This window comes from Pongo abelii, chromosome 7 (assembly GCF_028885655.2).
Source record: "Pongo abelii isolate AG06213 chromosome 7, NHGRI_mPonAbe1-v2.0_pri, whole genome shotgun sequence".
Taxonomy (NCBI): domain Eukaryota; kingdom Metazoa; phylum Chordata; class Mammalia; order Primates; family Hominidae; genus Pongo; species Pongo abelii.
The window spans coordinates 119,201,425-119,215,236 of NC_071992.2; the positions used below are offsets into that span (position 1 = coordinate 119,201,425).

The 13,812-nt window shown below is 41.9% G+C and overlaps 2 protein-coding genes across 29 annotated transcripts in view; one reads left to right on the forward strand and one right to left on the reverse strand.

The window, feature by feature from the left end:
* BAALC (BAALC binder of MAP3K1 and KLF4) overlaps positions 1–7,341 on the forward strand; it is a 97,875-nt gene extending 90,534 nt beyond the window's left edge. For both annotated transcript variants that reach the window (XM_024250963.3, XM_009244008.4), the window contains one exon: positions 5,027–7,341. In XM_024250963.3, the coding sequence (XP_024106731.1) occupies positions 5,027–5,031 (5 nt within the window). In that variant the 3' untranslated portion in view covers positions 5,032–7,341. The remainder of the gene's footprint in view (positions 1–5,026) is intronic.
* The window catches only part of LOC134761961 (uncharacterized), a 159,082-nt gene that overhangs the window by 84,796 nt on the left and 60,474 nt on the right, over positions 1–13,812 (reverse strand). For 6 of the 27 annotated variants that reach the window (XR_010141240.1, XR_010141246.1, XR_010141245.1 and 3 more), the window contains 2 exons: positions 3,389–3,523; positions 2,997–3,224 (listed from right to left, as the gene is read on the reverse strand). The exons of 14 other annotated variants lie outside the window; for them this stretch is intronic. Coding sequence is in view for 4 of the 13 variants with exons in the window: in XM_063726749.1 (XP_063582819.1) it covers positions 3,199–3,224; positions 3,389–3,523 (161 nt within the window). In the remaining 9 variants the exon portion in view is untranslated. Of the gene's footprint in view, positions 1–2,996; positions 3,225–3,388; positions 3,524–5,787; positions 6,108–8,126; positions 8,778–8,858; positions 11,394–13,812 lie in introns of those variants that run through there. 7 more of the 27 variants (XR_010141244.1, XR_010141241.1, XR_010141243.1 and 4 more) reach the window with 6 other exon arrangements.

Here is a 13,812-nt window from a genome sequence, read left to right on the forward strand (position 1 = left end):
GGGGCCTGAGTAGGTTTCTGGGATGTGGGACCTTTAGTTTTAAAACTTTTTGGCAGGCCAGGCGTGGTGGCTGGCTCACGCCTGTAATTCCAGCACTTTGGGAGGCTGAGGCAGGCAGACCCACAAGGTCAGGAGATCGAGACCATCCTGGCCAACATGGTGAAACACCGTCTCTACTAAAAATACAAAAATTAGCTAGGCGTGGTGCACGCTTGTAGTCCCAGCTACTTGGGAGGCTGAGGCAGGAGAATCTCTTGAACCTGGGAGGCGGAGGTTGCAGTGAGCAAAGACTGAGCCACTGCACTCCAGCCTGGCGACAGAGTGAGACTGTCTCAAAACAAAACAAACAAACAAAAAAACTCATCGGCCCTGGATAAACCAGGATAAACTAGGAGAAGTGGTAACCCTCTCAATGTTATGTGACATACTTAATTCTCTCAAAGAAAAGTAAAAAGCAGGCATTATTTCCTTCATTTTTCAGATAATAGAACTGAGACTCAAATGTCAAAGCAACATGTCTTGTTGCAGCTAACTGGTAGCAAAGGCTTGCTCCATGCCCAGATCTATCTGGCCCCAAAGTCTGTGCTCTGAACATGTCCATTGTGCACGCTTATGATATACAGATGTAAGAAATGGCCCTATTGTAATTGGGATTACAATTATATACATATCTGTGGCTGTTATAGGAATGACTACTTTGTAGCCTCTTAAATAGGCTTGGAAATCCAACTACTGGATTTTTGCTTAGATTTTTAAGCTTAGAAGTACAGACTGAAATAGAGAGCTTTGTATCATCTGTGTATCATCTTTAATAAACTTTTGTGAAATCTTACCAACAGTCTTTTCTAAAGAAAAGCATTTCTGCAGTTTGGAACATTTCCATTTCCATTCTGAAAAGCCCTCTTACCTCCCACCAATTTGAGGGGAATGCTACAGTCAATTTAGCTCACTTTAAAGAAGGCCTCTGCATTGTATTCCATGCCCCAGTCCTCAAAGCTATTTAGTGACACCCGAAATGGAAGTCAGATGGAATTGGTCTCACAATCACCACGGTTTTCTTTAGGAAACAGAATCACTGCCTTCTTTTCCTTCACAATGCTTCCTTCACACACAATGTGTGTGTGCATATGTGCATGTGCATCTGCGTGCGTCTGTGTGTGTGTGTGTTTAGCAGGCATGGGGCAGTCCAACGTGAACTCAGAAAATGAAGTAACTACTGTTGATGAAAAGAGTCAAACTCTGTAAAACATTTGAAGAGATTTATTCTGAGCCAAATATGAGTGACAATGGCCCATGACACAACCCTCAGGAGGTACAGAGAACATGTGCCCAAGGTGGTTGGGGAACAGCTTAGTTTTATATATTTTAGGGAGGCATGAGACATCAATCAAATACATTTAAGAAATACATTGGTTTGGCTCAGAAAGGGGGGACAACTCAAAGCAGAGTGGGCGGGTGGGGGGCAGGGGCTTCCAGGCTATAGGTAAATTTAAATATTTTCTGGTAGACAATTGGTTGCGTTTATCTGAATACCTAGGATCAATAGAAAGGAAATGTTCAGGTTAAGATAAAGGATTGTGGAGACCAAGTTTTGTTGTGCAGAGGAAGCTCTCAGATAGCCGACTTGAGGGAGAGCAGGTCGTAAAATGTTTCTTATCCGACCTAAAAGGGCACCTAGCTCTTAGCTGATTATCACCTGGATCTGGAAAGGAAGGAAGGAAGGAAAAAAAAGGAGGAGGAAAGGGGATTCTCTATAGAATGTGGATTTTTCCCACAAGGGATGGCTTTGCAGGGCCATTTCAAAATATGGCAGAAAAACATTTTGGGGTAAAATATCTTTATTTTCTTCCTTGTTATGCCAGAGTCAGATTGCAAAGTAAGTCACGATATACAGGGTTAAATAAAACCCATATGATGAGAATTTATGGTTTGTAGGGCATGACTCCCCAGACCCCTTAGATAGGAATTGGGCAAGATTAAAAAAAAAATCAGAGCTTAGTCCTCACTACTCTTAGAAAGAATGCTTTAAAGGACAGGAGGAGTTACAGACAAATAACAAGAGATGCTTAGTTTCAAGGTTGTGTGATTTTATCAGTTCTCTGCTTTTGGGGAAAAATAAGCCCATAAAAGTCTTTGCTAGCCCTAGTGCCAGTTCAGGCTCAGAAAACCTGAGTGTAAGACTGAGCCCTAAATAGTATTGCCTGCTGGTTGTTAAAGCAAGGGTACACTGACAAGTGTGGTGCATTTATTCATTCATTCACTTATTCAAACAAAGTTAAACTGAGAGCTTATGATGTCTCAGAACTGTGCTAGGCACTGGGAATACACACAAGAAAGCAATGACATCCTATCTCATGAAATAAATAGATAAGACTAAAATTATGTAGAGTAAAAATTATCCTTAAATGTTCCTCAAATCACCCATAAAGTATGATCTTAGGTTAGGTTCCCTAAACACAGAACCTGAGATAAGGATGTAAGTAATTGAAAGGATGCAAGTAATTCTCATGCAAGTAATTGAAAAAGTACACGCAGGTGAAACCTGCATGGTAATGGAGGAAGCAGGGCAGGGCAGAGGATCAGATTCAGCAAATGTGTGAGTTCAGTCAGCTGAACAGCTGTAGTCTAACCTCAGCCTGATCCCACAAGGAGCCCTGGGGCACGCAAAGCACCATGGATTTGTACCCCCAAGAGGCAAAGGGGCAGCCTTTTGTATCCTAACAATCAGGCATGGGATATGGGCCTCTCCAGGATATGGGCCTGTTTGGCATTCCTGGAGGAGGTGGCTCCAGTCGGATGAGGGCAATTCAATTCTCAAAAAAGGGTGTGCTGTGAGCAGTTAGCAGCCAACAGTCACAGCAGCTGGGAGGGATGCTCTGGCAGAGTAAAGGGAATCTAGAGAGGGGTGTCACCATCAGCTATACAAGGACACAGGATTTATGTGACATGTTAGAAACATACATATCGTTTGTTAATAAATACAACAGAACAATGGATTTTTCTCCATCAGTGCAATAGTTCACCATTTATTTGGATGCACTACAGAGGAAGTAGTTTGTGTTCAGAGGCCATGTTTGAAAAATGTGCATCTCTCAACACCCAGCACAAAGAGGTGCTCATGCCTGGAGGGGTGTTCCCACAGGATCTGAGGCAGACTATGTTCCCAGGAGGCAGACCAAGATGTCATTATACAGGATGTTAGGAAGTGCCCTTGAGGCCAACACCTGTGGAAAGGGGTGATGGAAGCAGGAGTGGGTTAAGGGAGAAGTCCAGCCACAATGCAAGCTGACAACAGCTTTAGCCACCCCTGCCCCGTGCAGCTAAATGGCTTGTGGGAGCTGACCTGTTTAGGGCCCAAATGGTCAGACCTTTATGCCCTTCCATTTACCTGCACATTGGGCCATCTTGGGAAGGGCACGAACTTGAGTGAGGTGGCTCTCTGCAGCTGATGTTGTCCCCAACTGGAGGCTATTTGCTGACTGTTCTCCCTGCAGCGAGGCAGCAGGTCCTTTCTGGAATGGGGCTGGGCAGCAAATAACTGTGTCCATCCACTAGTGGAGGTGACTCACAGGCTCACTCTTATTCACCCCCAACACACAATCACAAGAATAGGCACAACACTACCCCTCACCAATGTTGTTTTTTGGGGGATGGAGAGTCAGGGACTAGACACATATACTTAAAGAACCTACAATTTAATTAATGCTTTAATGTTTAATATTAATTCAGAACTTTTGTCATTGGTTTATCCTTAGTTAGAAGTGGATAGTCTATCCTACTTTTTAAGGTTATTTTTTTCCCATTTTCATTTAGTGACAGTCATTGTGCTAAGTACCTTACATGCATTACCTTATTTAATCCATACAAAAACCTTATGAGAGAGATAATATTAGTATTTCCCATTTTACAGATAAGGGTTAGAGAGGTTGGAAAAACTTGCCCATAGTGAAATCATATAGCCAGTATTTGAACCAAAGTCTCTCTGACTCCAAAGCTCAAACCCTTAACCACTCTACTAAAGCCAACTATGAAATCTTTCAAATTACCCTTTGATGGACCATAGCTCATTCACTCATTCACTCAACAATGTTTTAATGAACATGCCCTATTCCAGGCTCTGTGCTGTGTTGGTATTAAAGATTCAACAAAGAAACCTCTGATAGGAAGCATATGTGCATGCGTTCCTGTGGGTAATTCTTCCTGACTGTGTGTGTGTGTGTGTGTGTGTGTGTGTGTGTGTGTGTATTTGTGATAATCTCAAGAGATTAATGCAAATTGTGAGGACCTTCGCATATTTCCATGAAAGGAAAATAAAAATCTTAGGACCCCAAACTCCCTATGGAAAGGGAAAAGTTAAGCTTAGGAGCTAAGTCACCCAAAATTGCCTTCCATTTTGCTCCTAAAGAGATAACTGCAAAGATAGAAGGCCACATACCTTCCAGGGGGACTCCCTCACAATTTCTCACAAAGAAATTCCTTGTCGGCCTTAAGATCTTTACCCTAAAACAGAGTTCTGTTGGATTTCACCCCATGTAAATTAACAGCTTATCTTCACAGGTATGGGACAAAGACAGGACTGGGAGTCATCCCTCTGCTCACTTGAGACAAATGCATATTTTCCTCATTAACTATTCTATGTTTCTTTTATGTAAAAAATGCAAGTTCATTGAGCATGAGACAAATGCATATTTGACTGTTCCTCTATCCCCTCCTTTCACACATAAAATGTGGATTCAGTGAATGCTCATCAAAGCCTCAAAAGAATGTAACTGTTTGCCCCTTTTCTCTACCCTCCCTTTTCCTTTCCTCCTTCCCCTACTGCCCACTCTATCCCCCTTAAATATTGAAGTCCTCAAACCTTCTTTGGGAATTTTTGCACAGATCACAAATGTTCCTGTGATTTGTGTTCCTTTTTCCCAGGCACATTCTCAACTATGGCACAATAAACCTCTAAATTGATTGAGACTTGCCTCGGTCATTTTCTTTGGTTTCCTAGTAACTCAATTTACTGTTTTCAACTTAACAGGCTAAAAGAGATGCTAAGAGAATGTCTGCAAAAGAAGTCACCATTAATGTAACAGATAGCATCCAACAGATGGACAGAAGTCGAAGAATCACAAAGAACTGTGTCAACTAGCAGAGAGTCCAAGCAGAAGGGCAGATGGACTTCTTCAGTGTCCTTCACGGCACTGGATCTCATCAAAGAACCTTGAAGAAGTGGCTGCCCCTTGCTGGACCTGAATGCTACTGAGTCCCTGGCAAGACTGTCTTACCTGGCAGCAAACTGCTGCCTGATTTGTTGGGACCTTCTGAGCCTTCTACTTATCATGTAAATGTATTGGCACAGTGCTTACATATGTTAATAAACTGCAAATGTGCAGTTCAGTTTGTCTCTTTGCAACTCCTGTAATATGGTCTGGTGTAAAAGTAGTGAATTAAAGCTACAGGTCAGTTTATGAAACAGAAAAGTAGGAATGCATTTTCTGGGTGAAAGAGTCACACCTTAGTGCCATAATTCTCCTGCCTATGATAGTGTGTTCTGCTTCAGGCAAGCTTATTCTTTCCTTCTTTCATTTTAAATGTTGTCATTACAAATCTTACCAGGTTCACTTAAAAGCTGGCTTTCATCCAACTCTAAACCCACATATTGAAAAAATCAAGGTACAGGAAAACTCCTTGTTATCCTTGTTTCCTTAGCTTGGTATGAGACAGATCAGATCCAGTTTCCCATGCACCAACCCACTGCCCATGGCATGTCTTTGGGAGGTGTCTGTGAAGCAGTCATACCTGCTCCTCATCTGCCTGGAAAGTCCTCCTATTCTGGTGTCCATGTTGGCCTCCAGTCCTTAATGTCACCATGCTTGTGGCCAATGCATCCAAATAAGGATACCCCTCAGGGCTCAGCCAGACATTGCAATTTTGCATAGCTTTCCAGTTCCCTTTGCTTGTCTTCTTGACTGTCTTCCCCCTCTATCGGGGTCACTTGCAATTGTTAATCAAAGATTGAACACTGCGTAGGAGAGGGAGATGATCCAGAGACATGTGGCAGCAGGCATGGCTTCCCCTTGGCCTCTCTGTACACTGCCCCAGGACTGTCATTTTGGCATCTGAAAGGAATCACTTTAGAAAGCCAGCACCTGGTTGATGTGTATTCACACTGACATTAGATTGATGTGCACTGCATTAGAAATGAGGTAGCTGACACAGAAAAAGGATGTTTTGATAGTAATAATTTTCTAGTATGTCTTGAAACATGTTCATCTGGAAGTATTTTCCTCCAAAGTAATGTAGCAGATTTTTCAAGGATTGTTAACATGCCTGGGACTGGGAAAGATAGGACTAAAGTTGTGCCAAACTATACCAATAAATTCCATTTTTAGCAGAAATAGGCAGCCTATTGGTGTTATGTTTATGTAACATAGTCCAGAGAACTGACATGCAGGTCAAAAGTCAGATACGCAATCTCCTTATCTGCTAACTCTGTTATTCTTCAAACACAAGTGGGTAGTGTCATTTTTCCTTCCTTCCTTCCATTGGCAGATTGTATATTTATTCACTAAACATTAAATGTCCATCCTGTGCCAGGTACTATGCAGATGTTGAGGGATTTGGGGTCTGGTTAGTCGTGACTATCTATCCTGAATCTAACAGTGACTTCATAACTAGGAGACTGAATTAGACCCTTAAGGTATAGTGTGTGTTGCAAATCACTCTGCAATGGGATCTTTTGTATTCAGGGTAGGTGTGTGTCTTAAACTAGGTGTTCTAATCACTGTACAAGACTTTACCGTACACGAAACTATAGTTTTTCTAAACCTTCATCATTTTGTGATTCTTTGAGAAAGGGCTTTTAGGAACTTTATGTTCTAAAAAATGTTTTTAATAATAATAAAAGAAAAGAAAAACCTGTGATTCATATGTCCCCACTGGCATTACTCAGCAGGAGCCCCCAGCTGCCAAAAGTTGGCAGTGATCCTGCAAGTTCAAGGGCTCTTCCTCCCTGGGGATGTGCTTTGTAGCTTCTCTTTACAGCTTTGTTTCTGCAACAGTTCACTGCTGCATGTTGTTTGGAATTTATCACCTTAAGAAAGTGTCTCTGTTTTATATAGAAACACTTTCTCACTTAAAGGGGAGAAGGAAATGCAGGGCATATGATCCGGCCCTCCCCAGAACAATCTGGATTTCACAGAGACAGCAACCAGAAGTTAAACCATGTGACTAAAAATGCATCTGGCTACTTTTTCATGTGTGTATGAGACAGAAACTAATCCTTACTATCCTATTAGGATAACACTTTTCATTGCAAATTTTGTGTCAATAAAGTCATTAATTTTAAACATATATGGGCAGTTACAGAGACTCTTTACTGAAACCTTAAATTTGTATGCAGAGCTATTTAGACTATTTTTAAAAATGAAGACCTTTTACATAAGTGAACCCTGTGAATCCTCCAAAAAGCCTTGTGAAGTAGGTAAGGAGAATGCTATTGGCACCAATTTACACTTATGGAAATATTTATAGTCCAGTCAACTAGTAACTTTTAGTGCAGAGATTCAAGTGGGGGAAGCCTGTCTGCAAATTCAGTTCTTTTCCTACCACCGCATGGTGCCACCATGGCAAGAAGGTCTGGTGTAACTGAGAGATGAGGCCATTTAGAGGGGAATTGTCATGGAGCCTCAGGCTGGGCTGAGTCCAAGTCTAAAAGGACAATTTGGGTGATTGGAGGGGCTAGAGAGAGAGGATTGAAGAGGGCTGGTAGTGAAGGCAGTGATCGGAAAGGGCCAGTGGGTTCTCAGGGAGTTGGGGTCTGGTCCAGGCTCACTTATCCCTCCAGAGAGAGTGACCTTGACCTGGTGTGAGAGGTCAGAACACTGAGAGGGACTTTATAATTCAGAGAAAATAGAAATTGCACCCCTGGGAATAACTGCTTAGACCTAAAGGTGAGGGAAGCCAGGGACCTCCCATGTCGCTGCCAATGTCCTGAGCATGGCTTGGATGTACAGATAACAGACAGTAGCCCCTCACCCTTTATGGCCCACTTTCACAGTGCTTTCCACAACCCATCCCCACCTCCCAGGGTACCTGAACACACTCCCGTTTGCACTGCCTGTCTGAGTCCTGCTAACCTGCATCTGTTTTTGATCCTCACCAGCCAGACTTGCGGGCTGCCCCATGTGACACTGAAGTGCATCCCATTCACATTTGCTGCCCTAAGCAGGGTTCACAACACTGGAAGCTCCTCTGCTGAAATCAGGTGACAGAGCTGCTGTGTTTAGCTGTCATTGTGTGAAAACTTAGGAATTTCACATAAATAGCCAGCTCTGGCATAGACTCCTAATTTAGAACTCCAGTATCCATCCTTCCCTTCTTTCTTAGTTGAGCACATGTCCACTTAGAACAAACATTACACTTTCCAGCCTCCCTTGCAGCTAGAAGTTGTGGCATGATTAAGTTCTAGACAATGAAATGAAATAAAAGTGAGGCATAGAAGCTTCCAGGAAGTCAGGCCCTTTCTTTCCCCTTTTGCTTCCTGGTGTGCAGAATGAGGAGATAATGGCTGGAGCTACCTCAGTCCTTTGGGCCATAAAGCAACTTCGAGAATGAAAGCCATGCCAAGATGAGCAACAAGTTAGAAGAAGCATGGGTCCCTAATTCCATTGAGTTTCATGAGTCTTGGACTATATACCCCAAACCTCTTTTTGTGGGAAAGAAATATACTTTACTTCATTTAAGTTGCTGTTTCAAATGATTACTCACAGCCAAAACTAATTCTTTTTCAAGTCTAAGAAATTGAACAAAACTAATTCTAATTTGTATGCATATACTTCCATCTTTCAAAAAATTGGAAGATCGCTCACCCTTGGGGCCTTGGCTGCTTGGCCACATCTGGCTGGAGCTGATGAGTCTGCATTAGCTGGAGCTGGGAGGTCTCCAGATTGTGATGGTCCCTACCACTCATTGTGACTTACACATGGTAACCTCCCCATTTCTGTTACCTGCCAGAACCCAGAGACGTTTAAGCTTGTAACTCCTGCTCCACTGTATGTTCCCAAACATGTTGTTTTTACACTCTTTTCAGGAGTCATTGAGATATACAAGGTCCTTTTCTCCTGTTTCACCAGTCTGGGAAGTGGCCAATCTCAGGAGAATTTTCTGAGCAAATTATGAATATTACCTAATATTTAAAATCATGCATTCACTTGCTCATTTATTTAATCCAAATGTATTTACTGAGACTCTTCAATGTGCCAGAAGTTGGGATGTGGTGAGAGATACAACAGATCTGGTCCCTACCCTCACGGACATGGCAAAATAGTAGAGGAAACAGACAATAACAACATAAAGAAATAAGTCATTACAGTAACTTAAGATGGGGATAAATGCTGAAAAGAGTGTTAATAGGAGAATGAGCTGGACGGAAGCAGGAAGGGAAGCAGGAGACCGTTTAGGAGGCTACAGCTATAGTCCTGGGAAGAGATGTCAGTGCAAGGAATAGGGTAATGGTTGCAAAGACGGATGAAAATAGATGGATGCTGAGAACATTTTGGAAATAGAAACATTGGGACTTGCTGATGGACTGGGTGTAGAAAGTGAAGTCAAGGGAGAAATCAGAGTGATTCCTAAGTTTTTTGGTTTGAGCAACAGGGTTCTTGGCAAGATAGGGGAAAACAGGGTGGGAAAAGTTTTTTTGGGGAGGCAGTGAAAATCAAAAAGAACCATTTTGGACCCATTAATTATGCAATAACCAAGGGGAGGTGTCCAGTAGGGAATTGGATGCACAAGTCTAAAGTTCAAGGAATTGGTCAAGGGTAGAGCTGTGCATTTGGGGGTCATCAACACATGGAAGATATTTAATGGCACAGGAGTTAGTTCACCTGATGAGAAGCTAGTGAGAAAAGTCTAGGGCTGTGCCAGGAGACACCCCAACATTCAGGGAGTTGGTGGTGGAGGAAGAGTCAGCAGAGGGTACTGAGAAGTGCTGAGGCAGTTAGGAAGAAAACGGGGAGCTTATTTACTGAAGCCAACATTAAAAAAAAAATGTTTCATGAAGGGAGAAATGGTCAGTCATGGTGAATGCTGCCAAAAGGTTAAATCACGTGAGAACAGAGATGTGACTCCAACTAGCACCATGAAGGTGACTGGTGATCTTAACAAGAACAATTCCAGCAGAGAGGTGGTCATAGAGCCAGACTACAGAGGATGATGATGGGAGGGGTGGTGAGGAAGTGGAGGGAATGAAAAAAACTGTCTTTTGAGAAATGTTGCTATGAAACAAAGAAAAAAGAGGCCAGCAATTGGAGAAAGAGACGGATCAAGAAGTTGTAAAAAGTGGGACATACTAGAGTATGTTTCTCAACAATCGCAAGGATTCCTTAGGGTGAGGTTGAAGCTGGAAGGGTAGGGGCATTATCCATGGAGTAAAAAAGTCCTTGAGGAAGTGAGAAGAGAACAGATCCAGGGCGCAGGTAACCACATTGAAATTTAAAATCTCTGTATGATAAACATTCACATAAAGACGAATAATAGTCTATTAGAAGATATCTACAGCCCATGTATCAAAGAGTTAGTATAGTGATAAACATTAAAAAAATGAGAATTTAATAAGCAAAAAACAAATAACCAAGAGAAAATAACATGAACAGGCAAGAGGAAAGTTGAATGGCCAATAAAAATATAAAAAGATCCTCAGTGTCATCAGTAATTAGGCAAATTTGGGTTTAAAAAAAAAGAGATGCCACTTTTTAACCTATCTGATTAGCAAAGTTTTTAAAATGTGATAATATCAGTGTTGGGAAGGGTGTGGGAAAGAAGTAATGTCAGACACTGCTGGTTGAAATGGAATTAGTGATACTATGTTGGATGGTGTAGGGCAGACAAAGCTTTACCTCTACCTTCATAGGAACCCCAGCAGGGCCCGAGAATTAGATTGACACAAAACAGACTAGCAGGACAGGAACATACAGATTTATTTAATTTTAAGTTTTATGTGAGTTGAGAGACTTTATAAAGAAATGACGGCCCAAAGAAGTTGCAAAATCTCAATGCTTTCCTACTATGTTGGACAAAGTGAAGCAATTGTGAAAAAGTAATTAAGATATACAGGAAAACTAAAGAAAGATAAGAGTTGTTTTAACAAAATTTGATTGTTTACAGAGAATTGTCTCTGTCTCTGGTGATAAAGATATTTCTTTCCTCCTGGTACAGAGAAGGCATCTTTTACATGGGAGTTTTATATGCTTTCAGGAAAAAAAGAGAAGTCAGAAAATTCTGCTTGAAGAACCGAGCACGTTGGCTCATACTTGTAATCCCAGTACTTTGGGAGGCCGAGGCGGGAGGATCACTTGAGGCCAGGAATTCAAGACCAGCTTGGGCAACATAGCAAGACCCCATCTCTACAAAAAAAAAAAAAAAAAAGAAAAAAAGAAAATTAGCCAGGCATGGTGGTATGCACCCATAGTCCCAGCTACTCGGGAGGCTGAGGCAGGTGTATCACTTGAGCCCAGGAGATCAAGGCTGCAGTGAGCCAAGGTCATGCCACTGCCCTCCAGCCTGGGTGACAGAGTGAGACTTTGTCTCAAAAAAAAAAAAAAAAGTTCTGTTTGCACCCGCTTTTTAAAAGTGCTTTTAGCTCAAAACAACCCTTATGCCAAAATGGCATATTCTGGAGAGGCATATTCTTCCACTCTTCATTGTCAACTTAGCCAACTTATTCAAATTTAAAATGTGTATATTCTTTGGCCAAACAAGTCCATTTTTAAATATATACTTGTCAAGGGCTGAACTGTGTCCCCCCCAAATTCAAATTCATATGTTGAAGTCCTAACCCCCAATACCTGAGAATGTGACTGACTGTATTTGTAAATAGTGTCTTTCAAGAGGTAAGTAAGGTAAAAGAAGGTCATTTGGATGGGTCATAATTCAATATGACTGGTGTTCTTATAAAATTAGGAGATTAGGACAGGCACACACAGAGGGAAGACCATATGAAGACAAAAGAGAAAATGATCACCTACAAACCGAGGAGAGAGGCTTCAGAAGAAATCAACCTTGCCTCAGACTTCTAGCCTCTAGGACTATGAGAAAATAAATTTTTGTTTTTCAAGCCCACCGGTCTGCCATATTTTGTTATGGCAACCCTAGCAATCTAATACAATACCCTAGAAAAATATCTGCATGTTTTTATGAGGCAGATATTTGTGGGACAGGACTCAGACTTGTAGAACTTGATTCAAAGGAATCAGAATGGCAGAGGACAAAAGAGCACAGGACTACAGCAGACACCACTGGCTCTACCTTCCCTTCAACCCCTTTACTGCACCCATGCTGACTTCTAACTGCAGCACCTGCTCTCTGTGGCCTGAAGTCTTTATCTCACCACTCCCATGGCAGGAGTTGTCAGGACATTGGCGATATTGATGCTTATTCATTCCTATCCTCATCCCAGCACCAGTCAATCAGTCAATGACTGATGAGAGTTCCTTCAACCTTGGGTGGGGTAATGCTGTGATACGTATTTTATACAAGCTCCTAGAGTTTTCCCAGCTGTATTAAGTTCCAGTTACCCAGCAGGTAGCTGGTTTAATAACGCATTCCTTTACTGGATGCTTCCTTGATCAATCTCCAGGGTAGAGTCATTGTTGTAGTTGCAGGCTTCTATATAAACAGCATCATCTCTCTTGTCTTTCTTTTTTATTATCATAGTCAAACATCATCTTTTCCACAACTTGGTTTCCACCAGTAGATAGTTCTTCACTTCCTCCCTAGCATGAGATATACATCCCACTGCCACTAGTCTATAAATGTTCTGTTTATGTATATTGTACCACTATAAAAGATGGTAAGACCAATAAATAAGTAAATAAATGTTCTGTTTTGCTTCAGAGGGAATCTCTGATTTATTCTAGATATAAGAAGTTACTTGGAAAGGAGCCCCAAGGGATATCTTAACAGAAGTCACAAACTACATGCTTTCAGGGGACAGGCAGGTGATATAAATGGATGCTGTAGGGCATTGTGAGTAGTAGGAGCTGGGATGAGAAGGAAAATGCATACACACTTAAGAGCACCACACAGTGGGCCTGTCACTCTCCCTGATGAAGAAAGATATTTGCAATAGCTGACTCAACTAAAAATTGTTAAGATGGCACTTCAGGAAATATGGTGCCCAGTACAGATTTACTAATTGAGATTTCATAATCAGTAGTTGCTTGGGATGCCAGAAAAGTCTTCCATTGTCAGTGAGACCTCTGCTCCATAGCTCCACTACATCACTTTGCATTTCCTTCTCAGGCCTCTACCATCTCACTTCTGATTCCACTACTCCAACTGAAACTACACTCTAGGGTCATGAATACTCTAATTGCCAAAGTCAATGACACCATCTAAGTCCTCATCCTGCTGGACCTCTCTGCATCTGTTAAAATAAATTTTCATTTTTAAAGCCCACTGTTCTGTGGTATTTTCTTAGGGCAGCCCTAGGATGGGTTTCCTCAAAGTTTTGTCAACTTTTGCATTTGGAAATGCTACCCTGCTTTTAGTCACCCCCGTCTTTCTGATTCTACTCTTTGTCAGTCTCCTTTGCCGATTCCTCTTCCTCTGCCTGTCCCTTAATTTCTGATATTCCTCAAGGTTCCCTTTTCAACCTTTCCTCTTCAGACTCTACCCAATTTTCCTTAACAAGTTCATCTGATCCCACGGCCTCAACAATTTAGATGCTATTTCCACTCTATCCCAAGCTCCTATGCCATATTTCCAAATGACCATTGCACACCTCCCCTTGGATGGCCTGTGTGGCAGGGATTTTTTACCTGT